This window comes from Lissotriton vulgaris, chromosome 7 (genome assembly GCF_964263255.1).
Source record: "Lissotriton vulgaris chromosome 7, aLisVul1.2, whole genome shotgun sequence".
Lineage (NCBI taxonomy): Eukaryota > Metazoa > Chordata > Amphibia > Caudata > Salamandridae > Lissotriton > Lissotriton vulgaris.
In genome coordinates, this window is record NC_141695.1 from 1,598,349,381 (window position 1) to 1,598,366,925 (window position 17,545).

General features: G+C 43.3%; 1 protein-coding gene across 3 annotated transcripts in view; it reads right to left on the bottom strand.

The window, feature by feature from the left end:
* Positions 1–417: 417 nt before the first annotated feature.
* The window catches only part of PMEPA1 (prostate transmembrane protein, androgen induced 1), a 91,575-nt gene continuing 74,447 nt past the window's right edge, over positions 418–17,545 (bottom strand). Inside the window, exons 2-4 of one of the 3 annotated variants that reach the window (XM_086932518.1) lie at positions 10,271–10,425; positions 6,238–6,291; positions 418–2,511 (exon numbers count right to left, since the gene is read on the bottom strand). In XM_086932518.1, coding sequence (XP_086788644.1) covers positions 1,969–2,511; positions 6,238–6,291; positions 10,271–10,425 — 752 coding nt within the window. In that variant the 3' untranslated portion in view covers positions 418–1,968. The remainder of the gene's footprint in view (positions 2,512–6,237; positions 6,292–10,270; positions 10,426–17,545) is intronic. The other 2 variants (XM_086932519.1, XM_086932520.1) reach the window with 2 other exon arrangements.

Consider the following 17,545-nt stretch of genomic DNA (forward strand, 5'->3'; position numbering starts at 1 on the left):
TTGAAGGATGGTAACAGAATGAATTTGATTTCCTTTTTTGAAAGGTGGTCTGGGGCACCGGGGCTGATGATGTAAAGTATGCCAAAGGTTCTTCGTCTGGCACTCAGGGTCTCAAGATGTCATTTTCCAAGTCATTGTCAATGGGTACAATTGCAAAACTTCAGAAACCCCACATCTTCAAATCACATTATTCGCACAGCTCAAAAGGGAAGATTTAGGAAAGATCATTATCTGGACAGGATTCGCAGAAAACAATTTTCTTCAGTTCATGCTCTAGACCAAGAGGCAAACACACAAACCAGATTCGCTGGGGAACTTTCAAGTTTTGTTAAAAATCACAGTTTTTAAACTTAACCCAAAAACCTACCCCTTTAACCACCCAAAACAGCAGGAAACAACAAAGCTGTCCAATCTGACTGAAGATTTTTTTTTTCCAATCAAAAGATGTTGGAATTTGTTTAATCATAAGAAAAACAATTTGAACAACTATATATATGCATACATTACTGTTTTTCAGGAAACACAAACAATAATTAAAAGCAGACGTGGGATCCTGATTTCAGAAAACTCTTCCTCCAACCCAGTTACGCACGCACAGCAGGAGGAAATACTTTAGAAAACAGGGCATTCGGGCAAAGTTGCTCCAGGTCACAGAGACACCAGAGCCTGTTTTTTCATGCCTTTGACCCAGGCGTTCCAGGAAAACTGCAATTATGGTTCTCTACGGAAAACTGAAGGTGGCAGATACCATAATGCCCTGAGCCGAAAACGAGGAAGACAGGCATGGTTATTGTGGTGTCTTGGTGGCCTGGAGCCAACATGAGTCCATATCCCTTCAGTATATTGCAACTTACTCAACAATAAACCTCCTTCAACAGCACTTCATCAATACCATCATTCCAACACGAGGACTGATTTTTCCTTGTGATCCACACAACTTGTATCCCATGGTACGGGTAAGGCCAAAGAAAGTATACCACAAGCAGTGGTTGATTCGGGTAGCACTTTTGTCACTATCTGCCCCTCTTTAAAAAAAAAATAATAAAACCCAGAAGTTTTTTTGAAATGTTTTGATAATAAAAACGTCCCAAACACGCTGTGGTGTTTTGTATTCAAGGGGAATGTTTAACAATCAAATTCTGTTGAGTTAACCTCATAATGAAACTAAAAAGGGGAATGGGGCTTTGGCAACACTTGGGCACGAACAATTTGCATATAAATATAATCCCATGTCGATGTTTTTTACACGGCTGCTGTGTTACCATTGTGTGCACGCATCCAACATTTCAGCTTGAGTTATCCTCTCCCCCCATTAGAGGTTGTGGCAGACGTGATAGAGGCTTTCAACACAAGCACTGACATAGTAATATTAAAAAATAGTGCAAAATTTCGACATTTATATAAATAACTCTAAACCCCTGCTTTTTTTTTACTTTTTTTTTTGTTTTTTTACAACGTAACACACTTGTTTTTGAGTTGGCACTCAAACGATTTGCCGTTATTTCTTTTCAAGCTCTGGAAACATCAAAACGAAAAACGTTTTATAGGCCTCTTCTAATACAAAAATACCCCAGCCCTCACACTTACAGTTCATCTCTTATTTTATATATATATTTATATTTATATATTGCAGATATTTTAAACAGAAGGTTTTTTGTGCAAATAGTTATTTTCTTTAAAGTTAAGTGAAATATGATCACAAAAAACGAAAAAAGCATTCACACACGGCTCAACTAAAAAAAATAAAAAAAAGGAACAAACAAAGACTACCGTGATATAAGGACTTCAAGACACAGCTCAACATAAAACGTGTTGCAAGCTTATTGGCTTGTGCAGTCAGACCAGACATAACAAGTAAATATTTATACATAGAAAGCACAGAAAGAACGTCTCACTTGACCTTCCCTCCAACTCCCCAATTCTGTTTTTGTAATTTAGAAGTGCAGAGTGTTTAAATTGTTTGAAACTCTAAAATGGATGCCCTTTTTGCTTTTCTTTGTCTTTGTTCCGTGCAATTGTGCTCTCAAGGCCATTGATTTGTGTGTGGAACCTGCCTGCCTCCAAAATGGAGGGCGTTCCATTGTTCTGCTGGTGCTGGTAAAACGTAGATCCAGGATAATGACCTATGACCTCGCTGTAGGTGGGTGGAGGCCCCTCCATCCTCCCATTGCTGCTATAGCAAGTGGCACTGATGCCAGAGTTACTGCTGGGAGGGCAGGGCCCGCCGAACAGAGAGGTATCAATCAAATCACTGTCGTAGATGGTTCTGTTGGGCGGGGCCCGTACAGACTCTCGGTTGAGTTCCATTTGTTGCTCTGGGTCCCGGAGCTGTAAGGTGCAAGGGCCTTGGTATGGCGGAGGCTCTTCGCCATCCGATAGGGAGATGGTAGGTGGAAGATCGATCTCGTGCTGGATGTACGGATAAGTTGGCTGAAATCGACTAAAGCGATCCCTCTGCAAAAAGGATGGGACTGCAAGTCGGTCTGACGGTCGTGGGGTGTAAATGTGCTGCTGGAAACAGAAAAAAAGAGGAAGTTAGATAGACAGTCAAGCCACAATCAAAGCCAACATACCAAAAAACAAATAGGAGTGCAGCAAAAGCATGGCTTGGGAACGTGGATAAGCTACTCCCAATTATGGCAAAACACCTATGCATATTAACAAAGGTACTGGTCCTACATGAGGTGCAACCTTTAAGCCCTAAGATAAAGGTTACCCAGCACACTGACCCAGTGAAGCGCCCTTTCTGCTCTGGAGGGTCAACGTATGGGGCAGAAGGATCAACATACTTCATAGCCATTCTAACTCAAAAACTTGGCAGAGGAGCTAACCCACAATGGTACCAGGTAATGGAAGTTCAACTGTGTTGCAAACCCTACAGCACTTTTATGCACCATAATAACGTACACGGTTGAACAACTCTAACAAAGTCTAGTATAAACAGAACTCCCCCAAGCAGACAACACTACATCAAAAGTACCTTCCTGGGCCGTGATACACTAACAGAGGACACCCTACTTAAGTTGAGCAATGGACAACCGATCGCTTAATGGGGTTAATGTACAGAGTCCTTTGATTTACGCACCCCTATACCCAAGACTCTGCCACGATCTACAAAGATCAAATTAAACCTACTGCCACAATAATCTACACAAACCACTTCTAAACCAAAAATTTACCATTTCCTACTAATCTCTCACAATCCAACACTAGAATGGACTAACGTCTTTCCAGTCTAGCACATACAGGTGCAATACGATACAATGCAGTGGAGAAGGTAACGAGTGCTATACACATGCGGATTACCTAAAATGACAAGAATGATACTGAAGGAGAAACTTGTTAGTTGAGAACCAAGGCACAGCATGCGCTATCAAAGAGTCCACCACATGCCAATATCATATGCGTTCATGGGTAAACCCCTGGGTTGTAATCCTGAAGCAAAATCCTATATGATATAGGCGTATGAATGTGCGGCATTCTGTATTCTTTTGTGCGGTGCTACTGAAAGTCCATCATTTCACAACACTTCATCGTGTAAATCTTCACAAGTCAATTGGCGCAAATTGTACCACGTTTGATTCCTGATATTTACCAATGATTACTGGGTTTATTTTCCAAACCCAGGGCCAGATGTATAAATATTTGGCCGCAAACTCCTACCGGTATTTTCTGTGGCCAGTAAAGTTTTTGTGACAAACTAGCTAAGTTCTTATAGGTTGTTTCTTAAATATCCAAATCGGAGTGGTCGGAATCCAATATACCTCATGAATATTAAGGAGGAAGATCATAGTGCAAATCACTATGTTTGGAGACCATCATAGGATGTCTGTGATCCTATTTCAATAAAGTAACAGTTTTAAATGCAGCCAGTTTTCCTTAAAGGAAACTAGGCTGTGGTTTGAAAAAAGAAAACTTAACCTTTCTTTCCCTTAAATTTGAGAGTTTACAGTGGCCCCGTGGACAACTCTTTACTCCAAAACAAACTTTAACATTTACAAATAGGAAGTATTCCTCAAGGGTCCCCTTCATTTTGCAAATGGGTAATTTTCCCAAACGTATGGGTTTGCAACCTATTCCATTTTTATAGCCACTATACGAGTCTCAAATCGCTGACATATAGAGAGGGGAATTGCTATCTGTAAGCGCTGCCTACAACACGCCCCTTCCCAGGTGAGATTCCTTGTCCACTTCTAAACCCATTATAGGAGTAGAAAAAAAGTTAGACTCCTAAAACGGGTTTGGCACATTGCATAAAGCAGTGTTTTGGTCACAAACTCATGATGGTAGCATTTGAGACCGAAAAAGTGCCTTGTACATCTTGCCCAAAGTTATTATTTTATCTGACATTTCGTAATCAGCAGATTTTCTTTTTCTTCAAAGGTGTGATTAGATTGTGCTAGTGCATGCTGCGATCACTCCAAAACAGGTCATGCCATTGTTTTGTTCTCTTTGAAGATTTCTAGTGTGTTCCACTTTCACTCTCCACCTTTCTCCCTGTCTCTTAGGCCAACACACACTTGCAACAACATCACTCCCCAACACACACTTGCAACATCATCACTCCCCATCTCACACTTTACGGTGTGAGGGGAGTTTGTAGCAAAAACTGTGAAAAAAAATCAGTTTGTTCTACTCTGCTCACTACAATATGCACAAATCTATGCAGTTACGCAAAAGCTTTGCCACTGCATCACCTGGAGCAAAATCTGCTTTCCCCATGCATCAAACAATTTCGAATTGATTTACCCGTATTTTCAGCATCAAGGCCCGGATCACGTCACCCCAAGAGTGCACTAATTCAGTAATTCTGCGAGTTTGTGCGTCTTTTGAAAAGAAAAAGGCGTGGAAACCCAGTGTGGTGGTTGCCAATCCAAGCACCGAATTGCTGAGTTTTACTGATATCACAAACAGGAAGGTCGAATGTGTTGTGCCCGTTTTCAGAAACTATTTGAGAGTAAGCGTGTGATACGGATATCTCAGTGCAAACACTTACGATTTATCATTAAATACAAGATATCATCTACAGAGCATGTAGTACATTTCTGCCCAAAGGCTATCATTTTGAGAGTGAAGTGCAAACCCCCCCAACATAATAAACTCAAGGCACGCCTATGTTTTTGCTATATCTTCCCCTCTATGCTTCCAACATCAGAGCGATTGGGATATTCTAATGGGGACAATGGCAGTGAAGCAATCGCCTATCTATCACCTGTCCACAAAGGCAGAGAAGGAAGGAAGCTACCTAACATCTACCACCAAGGGCAGAGGTCATAGACTCAATGTCTCAATCTAGCACTTTCATCAAACCATACAAGTATTCATGGCAAAGACATCACATACTTCTACAGAAAGAACCTGGCACCAAGCACTCATAATCCAGTCACATCCACCTGTTCAGCTCCAAAACCCTCCGCAATTCACATGTGGGACCAATTCACTACAAGGCTATGTCTGGCATTTCCTCAATGACTCTAAATGTTCAAACTGGGCGAGACCCATCTTTAACATCTGTCAAAGCATGCCCAAAATGTACTGGAAAGGACACAGTGCAACACGGTTCGAATCCATGCGAGCTTAGACAATGGATGGCCCCGTGCAGAAAGGGGACTAGGACAGCGCCCAACAACCACCAAGAGAAATTGAAAGTGGGAGGATGAAAACAAGATCAGAAACAAACCCAAAAACAAATGGGGGTATTGGGGAAATATATTACTGCTATGTAGCAATGCAATCCTGCAGTACTTAACCTAGGGTGTTAAGAAGACAAGCTATTCAACAGTTTGTTGCTAATGGTTAGTGACATTATAAAATTAAAAACCAATCATCGCCATACCACATGTGCGCACAAGCGTGTATTATAGATACATATATAGCATACATGTAGATGAGCAGAGAAAAATAAGCTATTACTATTGTTGAGAAAGGAAGAGCATTCTTCAACAATGGCTAAAAATAGAATATTCTGTTCTGTACTTGTCAATATACATTTCATGGCACTGTATTGTTTCATGATTTTTCATGTGTTCTTTTAGGTATTTTAACAAAACTAGGATGCAAGGGATACATTTGTGAAGTATGGTAGAACCATATTGAAGCAATATTGTGACTATTAGGAGAGAGGTTTCCCTGCATACAGCAATCGTTGCGTGCATTCTGTTGGGCAGTAAAAAGTATTTTTCTTTTGCCAATTTTTGCTGCACTGTGGCACGCACGCACACACACACATTTTCCTACCTCTGTTATTCCATTTCCGGACACTGTGCTTTCTGAAGGCCACAGACTTCCTTCCTGAATAGGAAAAGGTTGAACACTGTAACTACAACTTGTCTATAACTTTGCATGCAAGCTTCAAAAGAACAAAAACACAAGTGATGTGCATAACATGACAATTTCCCAGAATGCATTCGAACTGTAACAGACATTAATGCAGCCCAAGGAACGGGGACAGGCTGGATCCAAACTTCCCCAGGGACACCATTTTCATATCCAACCACCAGTTGCTCTATACGCAATATTACATTGCACCCTTTTCAGGCATCTAAGCAATCTGAATACCTGCTGTAAAGATTTCTGCTGACACTGAAAGCCTTTGGTTTCATTTCTTCCCAAGAGCCACTCAGCCTAGGCATGACCACCACAGCCTAGGCATGACCACCACAGCCTTTCATAATTCCGAGGCCGGTGTAATGAATACAATTAACTTCAACAATACGTACCTCTTTTATCAGCACTAAGAGACAATTCCATTTCTGGTATATAATATATATATATACTCCACACCAGTGTCCACAAGGCTTCTGCATAAAACCCCACTATGTGTCTTTGATGGCAAAAACTTGAAGTGGGCCTGCTGGGTAATGGAAGCTTAATGTGGAATGAATATATATATATATATATATATATATATATATATATATATATATATATATATTCATTCCACATTAAGCTTCCATTACCCAGCAGGCCCACTTCAACTTTTTGCCATCAAAGACACATAGTGGGGTTTTATGCAGAAGCCTTGTGGACACTGGTGTGGAGTCGGGCCCCATAAGAATAAGGAATGACTCTGCTAGCCTTGGTGAAATCTACTAAATTTAATTTAAGTCAGTCCACCTCTACCATACCGGGCCTTTGTCATCAAGGCAGGATCAGTCCAAATTGGCATGGTGGCATAAAACTGCGATCAGAGCTTGACTCGAGGTCTAAGCAGACACAGTGATGTGTTAAGGTTAATAATCTGCCATGGTGCACTTGAAATCCCAAGCAGACCATTTAACCGCATTGCTGCTGCGATGATTTTTGCGCTGTGCGGCATTTTTAAAAATACCGCGTTACATGACGAGCTCAGCTCGTCGTCATCAGCACACGCCACCCGTGGCTGATTACCAGCTGAGCTCGTCATCAGCATCGAAGGGGTTAAAAGAGGAACTGGCTGTCAGAAACACGTTTGTGGGTCATTTCTTGGTCTAAATTTCTAGCTGTAGTGGAATGGCAGCTAATGGCGGAACATGTATGCACTACTCAAGCCTACTCTCATTCCAATTGTGGAATGGAGAGCAAGCGAGATTGCACTTGGGTATTCCTGTAACTGTACCCCTGCGTGTTATCCTTCAGTATCATGTATCGGATGTCAAAGTGGGGACAGCAGAGAGGTGTTGAAGCTTTGCAGGTGGCCACTGTCCCATATCAGCCTACATCCTAGAGAGCACAGGGAAGGTATTAGCACAATATCATCACTCCTGCATCAGACAAATGCGGACCACCAACCCAAACCCATGGCAAAGCATAGGTACGGAACACCATTGCCATAGGTGTGCCCACTGCTCTACTGGCAAGCTAAATCCCACAGCAAAGTGAGGGAGAGAGTAGAGCCATTGGAAGTTATTCTTTGCTTAGAAAATCATAGTCAAATACTAGACCTCAAGATGATCCTTGGCTCTGGAAGTGTCCAGCCTAGGGTCAGCATTGGATCTGAAGATATTCCTTGCCTTTGTCACTGTGCAGCAGAGGCCTTCAAGGACCCAAGATGCTTCTTGCTTCTGTCACTATGCTGATCAGACTGTCACTGGACCAGAAAATGATCCAAGATACCACATGGCCTAGGGCCAGCAATGGACCTCGAGATGCTTCTTGCCAAAGCAAGATGCTTCTTGCCAAAGTTACCATGGGGCCCCGGGCAAAGCCAATACTCTCTGAGCTCAAGTCACTATGTCATGCAAAGCAATAACTAGCCTAGAAGGCACTCCTCTCTGGGGCACGATTCTAGCTGCCCTGGATACTTTCCTACTCTTGTGCTAGGGTTTCCCTCAACTATTCTCCCACTGTAGCACTCCATCTGCATTGCCGGTGTGGCATTGGAGTTATTTATAATGGTGCATTAATGAACATATTAATATGCAGCTCTTTCTGCCCAGGCAGAGAGCCAAGATCTCCGCCGTCTGTTTCCCAAGTTCTTTCTGGGATCCTGTCAGTTGCAATTGAACGCCAACTGCTAAAGCAACCACAAAAGAGCTACGAAGAAGGGACAAACCCAGCTGTCTGGCACGATCTGTGCATCGTCTGCTGGCTGTACAGATTCATGTATTCCCTCCCCCTGCTGCGCTTCAGGTGCCATCCTTCTCTCAGGGTTTTGAAGAGGACGGGTTCCGTGGCACAAGATGAGCTCTTCCCCTCAGACTTAGAGTACAGCAATCACTCTTTTCTATTCCTCGTGACCAGGCTGAGTGCTTGACCTTGGGGGTTAATCAAGAGCAAGCTGAATCTCGATACCTACTGCCTACTAAGTCATTCCACTTTTGGGAACCATAACTCAAGCCTACCACCTCAGAGAAAGAAATATGGGAGCCAACAACTGTGTAGGACGTGGCATCCAACGGTTTTGCTTTGTGTGTTTTTTTTGTTTTTTTAATCAGAGTAAAATCAAGAAATTGGAGATAATAAGATTTGTACCAGTCCCAATGAGGGCACAGAGAGTGGATGTGGAGACTCACATCCTTTGAAGGGGATAACACCATGCAGCAATAAGTTTAAGAATACCCTCCAGGATTCAAATGTGGAAATCAAAATGTCAAATACAGTGCAATCCATTGAAGTCTATGACTTCCTGGATTAGAAGCCTGTTTGTTGTAGACTTGAAAACATCTAATAAAGAGCTAACTTAACCAATGCTTATGGTAAAAGAAACCTCAATGCAATAACAAATATAGCAACTTAAGTTAACTGTGAGAAACAGGCTGGCACACGATGTGTCATACATGGGTCAAACTCATCCTCAGGCATCTCAATAAACTGATGTTAAAGGTCCGACTACCACCATGCATGGTACATAACCGCACTGTTGGCTCTGGTACAGATGCAAAAAGAACAATTGATGGAAAGAATGCAGAACAATGTCATACATTCACCCCAGTACAGAGATCGGAGCCTAAATCCATCGTTTTTTTGCTCACCATACCATTCCAGATTGGACCCAGCCATATGCAAATCAGGTCTTGACCCTGCGCCCAATGGGAACAGTCAAGTCTGAACTGCCAGGCCAGGTCCTACCTGGACTGGAGACAAGCATCCTAGGACCGGTTTCGGGGTTCGGAACAGTGATCTTCAGTTAAAAATGTACCAAGGAAATAATAGTTTCTCAATTTCTTAACCCTTTCGATGCTAATGACGGAACGGTTCCGTCATGAGCATAGGTCGAGCTGTGCTCATGACGGAACCGTTCCGTCATGACCACGCCCGTTTTCATTAGGGCCCAGCACCGGCAGTAAATCTGCACCGCACGGATGTGGTTAAAGACCTGCTTGTTAATTAGCATTTGTGATACAGGTGTTATCCACTGACACGACTGAAGCGCATAGTTCCAGTTACGCAGTTAAGCAACTTTGGTAGTAGAACATAAGGAATTCCCAATACCACAGGGTACAATACTAAGTGTTCTATTATTGCTCTATCACAAACTTTAGCCGGAGAATACCTACTACAATCGTCATTTGTGCACAGATTCCAATATGTTTTTCCTCCATACTGATCAATTCCCCTCTGCCCACCCTGAACACATTTTTCTACGCAAAATTTGAGTACTCAAGACAACTCTGGATCAAAGAATTCCATTCATGTCACTCATACCGAACATGGCTCTCTCAAATCTGGTTGCCATTCCAACATCGGTTGTCCAATATCCTTACAATCCTAGATGAAATATCTCGCATCAGGTCAGGGGGGGGGGGGTGGGATGTGGTCAATGAATAGTCAAGCAGCAGGAAGTACTTACTGAAGACTGGTGCTCTTCTCGCCGTCTTCCTTGACTGTGCCTGTTGATAAAGGATCGTGCGGAGAGCTTGTAGTGGTTCAGCAAACACGTGATCACCACCACCATCACCATCATGACCACCACAATAATGATTATCTGTACAAACTCCAGCTCCGCTGCAAGACAGAAGAATAAAAACATTATTAAGTAATCTAAGAAACATACTGCATTTAAAAACAATGTTTTGCACACAGAGGAACTACTAAGTGCTCAACTAGAGTCAGAAGGATAAACAAAACAATATTTCCTGGAAATACACCAGTATCAAATGTACAAAATCTTTCTGCGCTCCTGTTTAAGAGGGTTGTAGTTGACAGAAGAAAACTGAGGGAGCAACAGGTCAAGCACATCAGTATCGGCCACCTGGTGATCACTCATGGAAGCCTATTTAGATTGGTCTTCGAGGTACCCCAATAAGGTAATTGTGCATGTATTTGTCAACAAGGAATGGGAAAAGATTCCAGAAGGGAGGAAAGGGAGTACACTGACCGAGAACGATCTCCAAGAGGTCAGATATTTCAAAGGACATAAGAGAGCAGATTCCAGTTTAGAGAAAACATGTTGCTCCCACACAACAGCCTCAGAATAAAACAAATGCAAAAAATTGAGGACTTCCAGAATGAAGATTGAGGAAACAGTCAACACTGAAGGCTATAATGTAAAACACCGCCTGATGAGACTGCTTTGAAAAACTATGGAAGCGGTACAGAACATGCTCTTTGACCGATCAGAAAGTGCATGGGTGTCCAACCTGGAGACAAGAGGCCAGATGCATGTAACATTTCCTAACTAATAACTATTTATACAGATTCAATTAACTGTCCGTAAATATACAGCATGTGGCTATCCTGAAACTGTGGCATGCATCAAGCCTTGACCAGATCTTTTTTTTCCACTGATACTAAATTTATGTTAAGTCTGAATAGGAAACAGGATGTGAGCACTTCCATCCATTTATGGAATGATCCCGGGCCAGTACAATTCCTATTCTCTAACGAGAATGCAAATGCGAGCCCCAGCTGATTAGTACAACCATGAAACACACAATCCACCCCCAGGTAGGACACAATCCCTTCTTCTGAGAGAGTGATTGCTCCTCTCCAAACAGTTCTCACCCCCATTCTACCCCTGCAAGCATGATACTATGGTCCCAGAAATCTTCGCCTGTCCAAGTAGAACACATGTTTTTCTCCCAAGTAGTTACAATCCCTCCTTTCCAAGCATGACAGTTTGTTTCCAAATGGGCCAGCAATGCTGCAACCAGAACACGATCACTCCTCAAAAATACAGGCCGATTGCTCTACCCAGGGTAAACAGAACTGTCCTCTATAGTTATAATAAATTAAGTCAGTGCAAGACTAGTTGGGATTTAACGCCCAAATGCTATCGATGTTTAGCTAGCCATGGTGGTCTTATAGGACCATTTGGGCATGTTGACAGGCTATGTAAAAGACAAAAGCACAAGCAACTCCCAGGAAGCGCCTGGTGTACTATAAAGTGCCCCAGAAACAGGGGGTAGACTGCAGGTAGCCTGCTGGAGGGCATGCACCCAGACAGACAAAACAAAAGCAGGCATAAAAACAGGGGTTTAGTATGAAGGTGAGGTTGTCCAGTGTGAGGAAGTCTGCAGCATTTAATTCGCTTGTCACTACAGTGAATTCTGGGAGGGTGACCGCAGCCTTTTCATCCCGAAATTGTCAATAAAAATGCCTGAAGTATCATCTGTTGCCAGTGGTTTGAAACTTTCTTAGGCTAGCACTCTAACAGCCCATCCTCGCACTGCGCAGTTGGGGTTAATTTATCCCTCTGTGGTCTATGATGAATTGGTTGTAATTTAAATTGTTGAATGTACCACTAAGAGTATTCGCTTGGTTCCAGCCCTGATTTCACCACCCTGTGGCCTGAGCAAACCACTTTATCTGTTAACATTGGGACCAGGCTATGAGAGATGAAAAGTCAGCTTTAAAGGCTGTACTTTGTATTCATTTATTTATTTAGCATCTCAACCTGAAATGATGAGCAGAGGTTGGGTGAAAACATGGTATATTGGCCACATTTAGTGCTCTGTAACAAAAATGTTATGTTGGGAAGAGAGTGGAAAATGAGCCAGAACAATAGATATATTACTTGTACGCTGCACTGATGGTGGCTAAGTGTGTTATTTTATATATAAGTGAGTTAAGCTATCTCCGCTGAGATGTCTTCTGTTGTCTGTAAATGGACTACCGTTCCATTTTGTAACAGTAATACCCAGTGGAGGCAGGTTGGGAAAAGTGGCGAGGGCCGAGAAAATAAAAAATCAATTAAACACACCTGACGGTTGCGTCCCAGCTGCAGCCTCTCCGCCGCGCAGGAAACACCCAGGCTCCCTAAACCAGCGACAACGCTGCAATGCAGCGCTGCAATTGGTCTGAGCGCTGTGGTTCAGCGCTCAGACAGGGAGTCTGTGCATGTTCCCCACCATGCTGTGTAATGCAGCCTGGTGGGGCACATGCAAAGTGTGCATGAATGTTTGGCCTGCCCAAGACAACCGGTCAAACATTCATGCTCACTTTGTGTGCTCATCACTCCTCCCCTGGCTCCTGCTCTGGCATGCCACGCACTTAGGAAGGAAAAATAAAATGATAACGCTTCATTATCATCATTTTATTTTTCCTCTGCACTGCTCATAAAGCAAGGCGACACTTCACCTTAGCGAAGGAGCCGCCCCTGGTAATACCACAGAGTATAAAGCGTCATAGGTAGTTGTTGGTAAATTGACCACCATTACATCTGGTAACAGTAGTAACACCTTTCATGTACAGACCGTAGAAGCGGCAAAGTGTCGTATAAAGCGTTATAAAGAATTGTCAAGTAAATGGACTACCATTTACATCTGGTAAACCGTAGTAACACCTTTCTTTCATTTACAGACCCATGGAAGGAGCAGACGTGCAGTATAAAGCGTTATGTAACGAGTTATTATCGTTGTCATTCTCAGAGTGATCAGGGTTGGCTTTGCCGAAGTGAAATAAAAGCTTCGTCATGTTTGGAGATGAGCTTCGCCAGTTAAACAAGGGCCCTTCTGTGTCAAGCCGGTTGTGCGAGCACGGCGTGTTCGCTGGCCACCGATGAAAAGAGGACGGCGATATCCTGCCATTGTGCAAGAGGGACGGGTCCCTGCCTCCTCCTTCCCGTCGCATCCTCGGCCGCCTCTACCCCCCCTCCCTGGACCCTCCCCGCCTCTTCCCCCGGCAGGCAGCCGCAGCCCGCCAGACAGGTGAGCTTCTGCGCCTCTTCCTCCGCAGACAGTTACGCGGCGGTTTTCCTGGCCGCCTGTCAGCGTGAGTGTGCGCGTCTGCGGCTCCGACACGCTGAGCACGTCGACTTCCTCCGGCGCGCGGGCGAGAGCCGGGTACCGCGCGGCGTCACGTGACTCCGGGGTGCGCGCGCTCTCTGAGATGACAATGCTCTCATCGCTTTCGCGCGACGTGCCTGACAGGAGACGAGAAGATGGGGGAAAAAATCTTATTCGTCTAACGTGATGAGTTAGTTGTTGGGCGCGTTGTCGAGGTTTTGTGTGCCAGCGCGAAGTCCGTGATGTACTCACCCATTCCATCTCACAGAGTGATGTGAGGAAACCTTCATGGCAAACGAATGGGAAATAATGCGTTCATAACTACTCCCTCATCACAACAGGAGTGCATTTATTGGAGTTCTGTTACTGCCAGATATTTGAGGCACTTTTATAGTGAACACTGCCACTTTCGCAATTTTTTTGCACCAGGTTTTATACCATAAAACTGATGACACCGGGCTGGATTAGGAGCCTGGAATAGTTGATCAGACCAGCCCCCATGCCTTGCACAGTGAGAGCAGAGAGCGAGCCGGACCAATACAAGGGTTGTTTTTTTGGGAGGGTGGGGGCTCTTTTTCTCCCCTAGGATGCTCATTCTACACACGTTTCATTATGTATTCAAATGTCTTCGTTTTTAAAGCATAGTAGATGATGACTTCATAGTTCACCAGAATATAGCAAACTTTATAGGGGCTCTTCACTTATTCCCTCACTATCACCCTCAAACAGTGCTCTCATCTCTTCATAGCCCCTCTTTCATATGTATTTTATGTTTTAGAGCGCCTCTCATTCCAGTGTAGAATGTCAGAGCATTTTACATCACATACAGAGACAATGACTCATACGTTTGTAAATTACTGTATACAAAATGTTACGTAAGACAAAGGGGACTACAAATGTCATCCATGCTGGTCTGGGGAAGGACAAACTCTGGCTTCAGAATGTAGCACAGTGGTTAGGGTTGACGTTACTAATAGGAATTTATTTCTAACCAGAAAAACCCTTTTTAGCAAAATTAGGATAATGAAAGAATGGGGATTTTTTTGTTTTACTTTATAACCTAGATTGCGATTGTCACTTGTGAACTGTAAGGCGACAAAAGGATCTCTGTAACAAAAGCAGTAACCATTTGAGCTATGCACATAAAATACTGTTTTGTGATCTTCATAGTACACGCTCTTTGCAGCAGGCATGTTAAGCCTCTGCGCTACCTTAGATAACTCAAAACTGCAACTAGACAAAACTCCGATCTCTCTCCAGCAGGTACGTCAATTACCAGAGTTATCTTGGCACTTGTATTGTTGCCTTAAAACTGCAGTGCTTTTAAAACTGCTACATTGTTACAAAATGTGCCCCCTGGTAACAAAAGTAGCCCCACGCCCTTCAAGTTTCCCAGGGAAACGCCGGATGCCCGGTATGGCCAGGCCGGCTAAGAAATGTCACAAATTTCTCAGAATTATACTAGTTGCAAAAAGTTCATGGGCATAGGTACCTAGGGGAAAGTGCAGAAGTATAATATTTCATTGCCACTGTTGCTGTGTTTTATGGTGCGAAATCCATTAATAAAAAGCAGGGACAGTCACCCAGTCTTTGCCTGATGTTAGCGAATGATACTGGTGCAACCATACAGGCTTATATGGAAGCCTATGGTTTCCCATAGTGCTTAGTAGTTTTCTGTCCAGCCGTAAGTGTACCAATGCATTTTTGTCACAGTTGCTCCATTGTACTTGCACTCAAAGCGCACATTAACACCTCATGTCCTCCTTACAATGGCATATCTTGCCCTGAATTCCCCCAAAAATACTGCCATGTACCCAAAGTGAGGTCAACAACTTACTTTTTTCTTTTCTCTTTCCTATAGTTTGAGAGGTTTCCATGTGGAATCATTTCCAACAAGCTGATTAATCAACCAACAAGAATGCAGAGAAAAAGGTTTTTTAGTGGCAAACTAGGCACAGAAATGTTTCAGGACACTTGATAGTGCAGATGTTCCCATCCACATGCAAATCAAGGCTGCAGGAGGAAGGATGCTCGTTTTGAAGCTGGATCTGAAGCAATGTTTCTGCTGACTCTGGTCTTCCGGGATTTTATTTTTACCCTGTCTTTTGATGGAGCGCTTTCTCCTGACAGCTGGCAGTTGTTAAGTGCCAGGGAAAACATATAAAATGAGAGACCAGCAAGTCCTGATGGAACCCCATGCCAGATACCTTTCACAGCGTTTTGCTAAACAGCAGATATTGGACGCACAAAGGAAATAGCAAAACAGTGTTAGTGCTAACGATCTGGAAGCACTTGGCAGACACTGCTTTGCTTCAGTAAGAAGTAAGCAAGGATACAAAGTGGTTAAGTGCTGCTCTATCTCATTATGTGTACGGCGGGCAGACAAACTAAATCGAACAACACGAAGTACCAGTCCACACCGCCCAGTCCGAGTCCAATGGCTTGTATATCTATAGGCAGACAGGCACTATGATATGGACATACACCGATCAAGGGTACGTGAGCAGACACGCATTACACATAAGGACAGACGCTAAGGCAGACAATATGAATTATATATGTGTGCTTTAATATATGGCCGCTCATTGATAGGCTGAGAAGCATCAGTTTATGGACAGCTACAGATACATTCTCACTTCAAGTAGGCCAGCAATTATAGGTATAAACATGGACATGCATTGATGCTCAGATGAATAATTATATTACGGATGAATAATAAGCTAGTGTGAGGCCAGTCATCGGTGAATACGGTGGCAGACATCTCACTGTGGAGAAGTATAGATCAATACTAGGGTTTAGTGCCCATTCAACTCTAGGTAACACATGGACAGCAAGACAATGATGTGAACCGATAAAGATGAATAAAATAGACCACTCACTGATGGCACACACTAATGTGGACAGGTAAAAGCCATGCTATGCTCTTGTGGGCACTCAATTCTAGCTATATACATGGACAGACTGATGTGGGTTGGTGGATATAAATAGTACCCTCTAGATACTACGAACTAACAAGAGCCCAATTTAGATGTATACACATGGACAGAAAGACACCTAAGTGGGTCAAACAAGAGGGACAGAATGCTGCAGGGCAAGCCCTCTCGTTGATGGCAAACACAGTTTTGTGGACAAGTACAGGACGCTAATTATTTTTTATTTTATTTATAAAGCGCTTGAATCACCCCTAAAAAGGGAATTCTGGCTATGAAGGAGCTGCAATAGGCCAGAGAGAGAGAAAGGATTTAGAACAGTGCAGTTTTGAGGAGCCTTCTGAATTGAAGGGGATCAGGGCATTGTCGAAGATGAATGGGGAATTGATTCCTCTTTACACTGGTAAGTTATCTTGCAGGCATTTAGTTCACGGTACACATGGACAGATGGGTGTGTGTGATATAGATGAATAGTAAATCCTCTCTATGAGGATGAGACCTCTCATTCGTGGGCAACTATTGCAGTGTATAGAGCGGTACAAAGCCATGAGTTCATTTACAGGTATACTGATGGACGAACACTATTACCCAGACGGGATTGGAACAATCCTTCAATGTAGACTGAGCCCAGTGCTGGATATATCAGGTCTACACTACTGCGATAAGGGTGCAGATCAAGGCTGAGCTCTAGTGCAATCACAATTCTTGTTATGTGTAGGATAGTTAACAGATACAAATGGCAGATAACAGCGATGCTTTCCAATGATGTGATACAGGGTCTATAGTGTACCAACATGCCCAGAAAGACCCTTTGGTTTACATGGAACTGTATAGTCTATATCCATGGCAGCATGTAGTTCTAGATATGGAGTGGAAGCAGGCGATCAGCGGCAATCCTCCAGAGCGGCAATCCTCCAGCGTGATTCATCATAGGCTGCGGGTTTCGATGCCTCCCGAACACCTCACGAT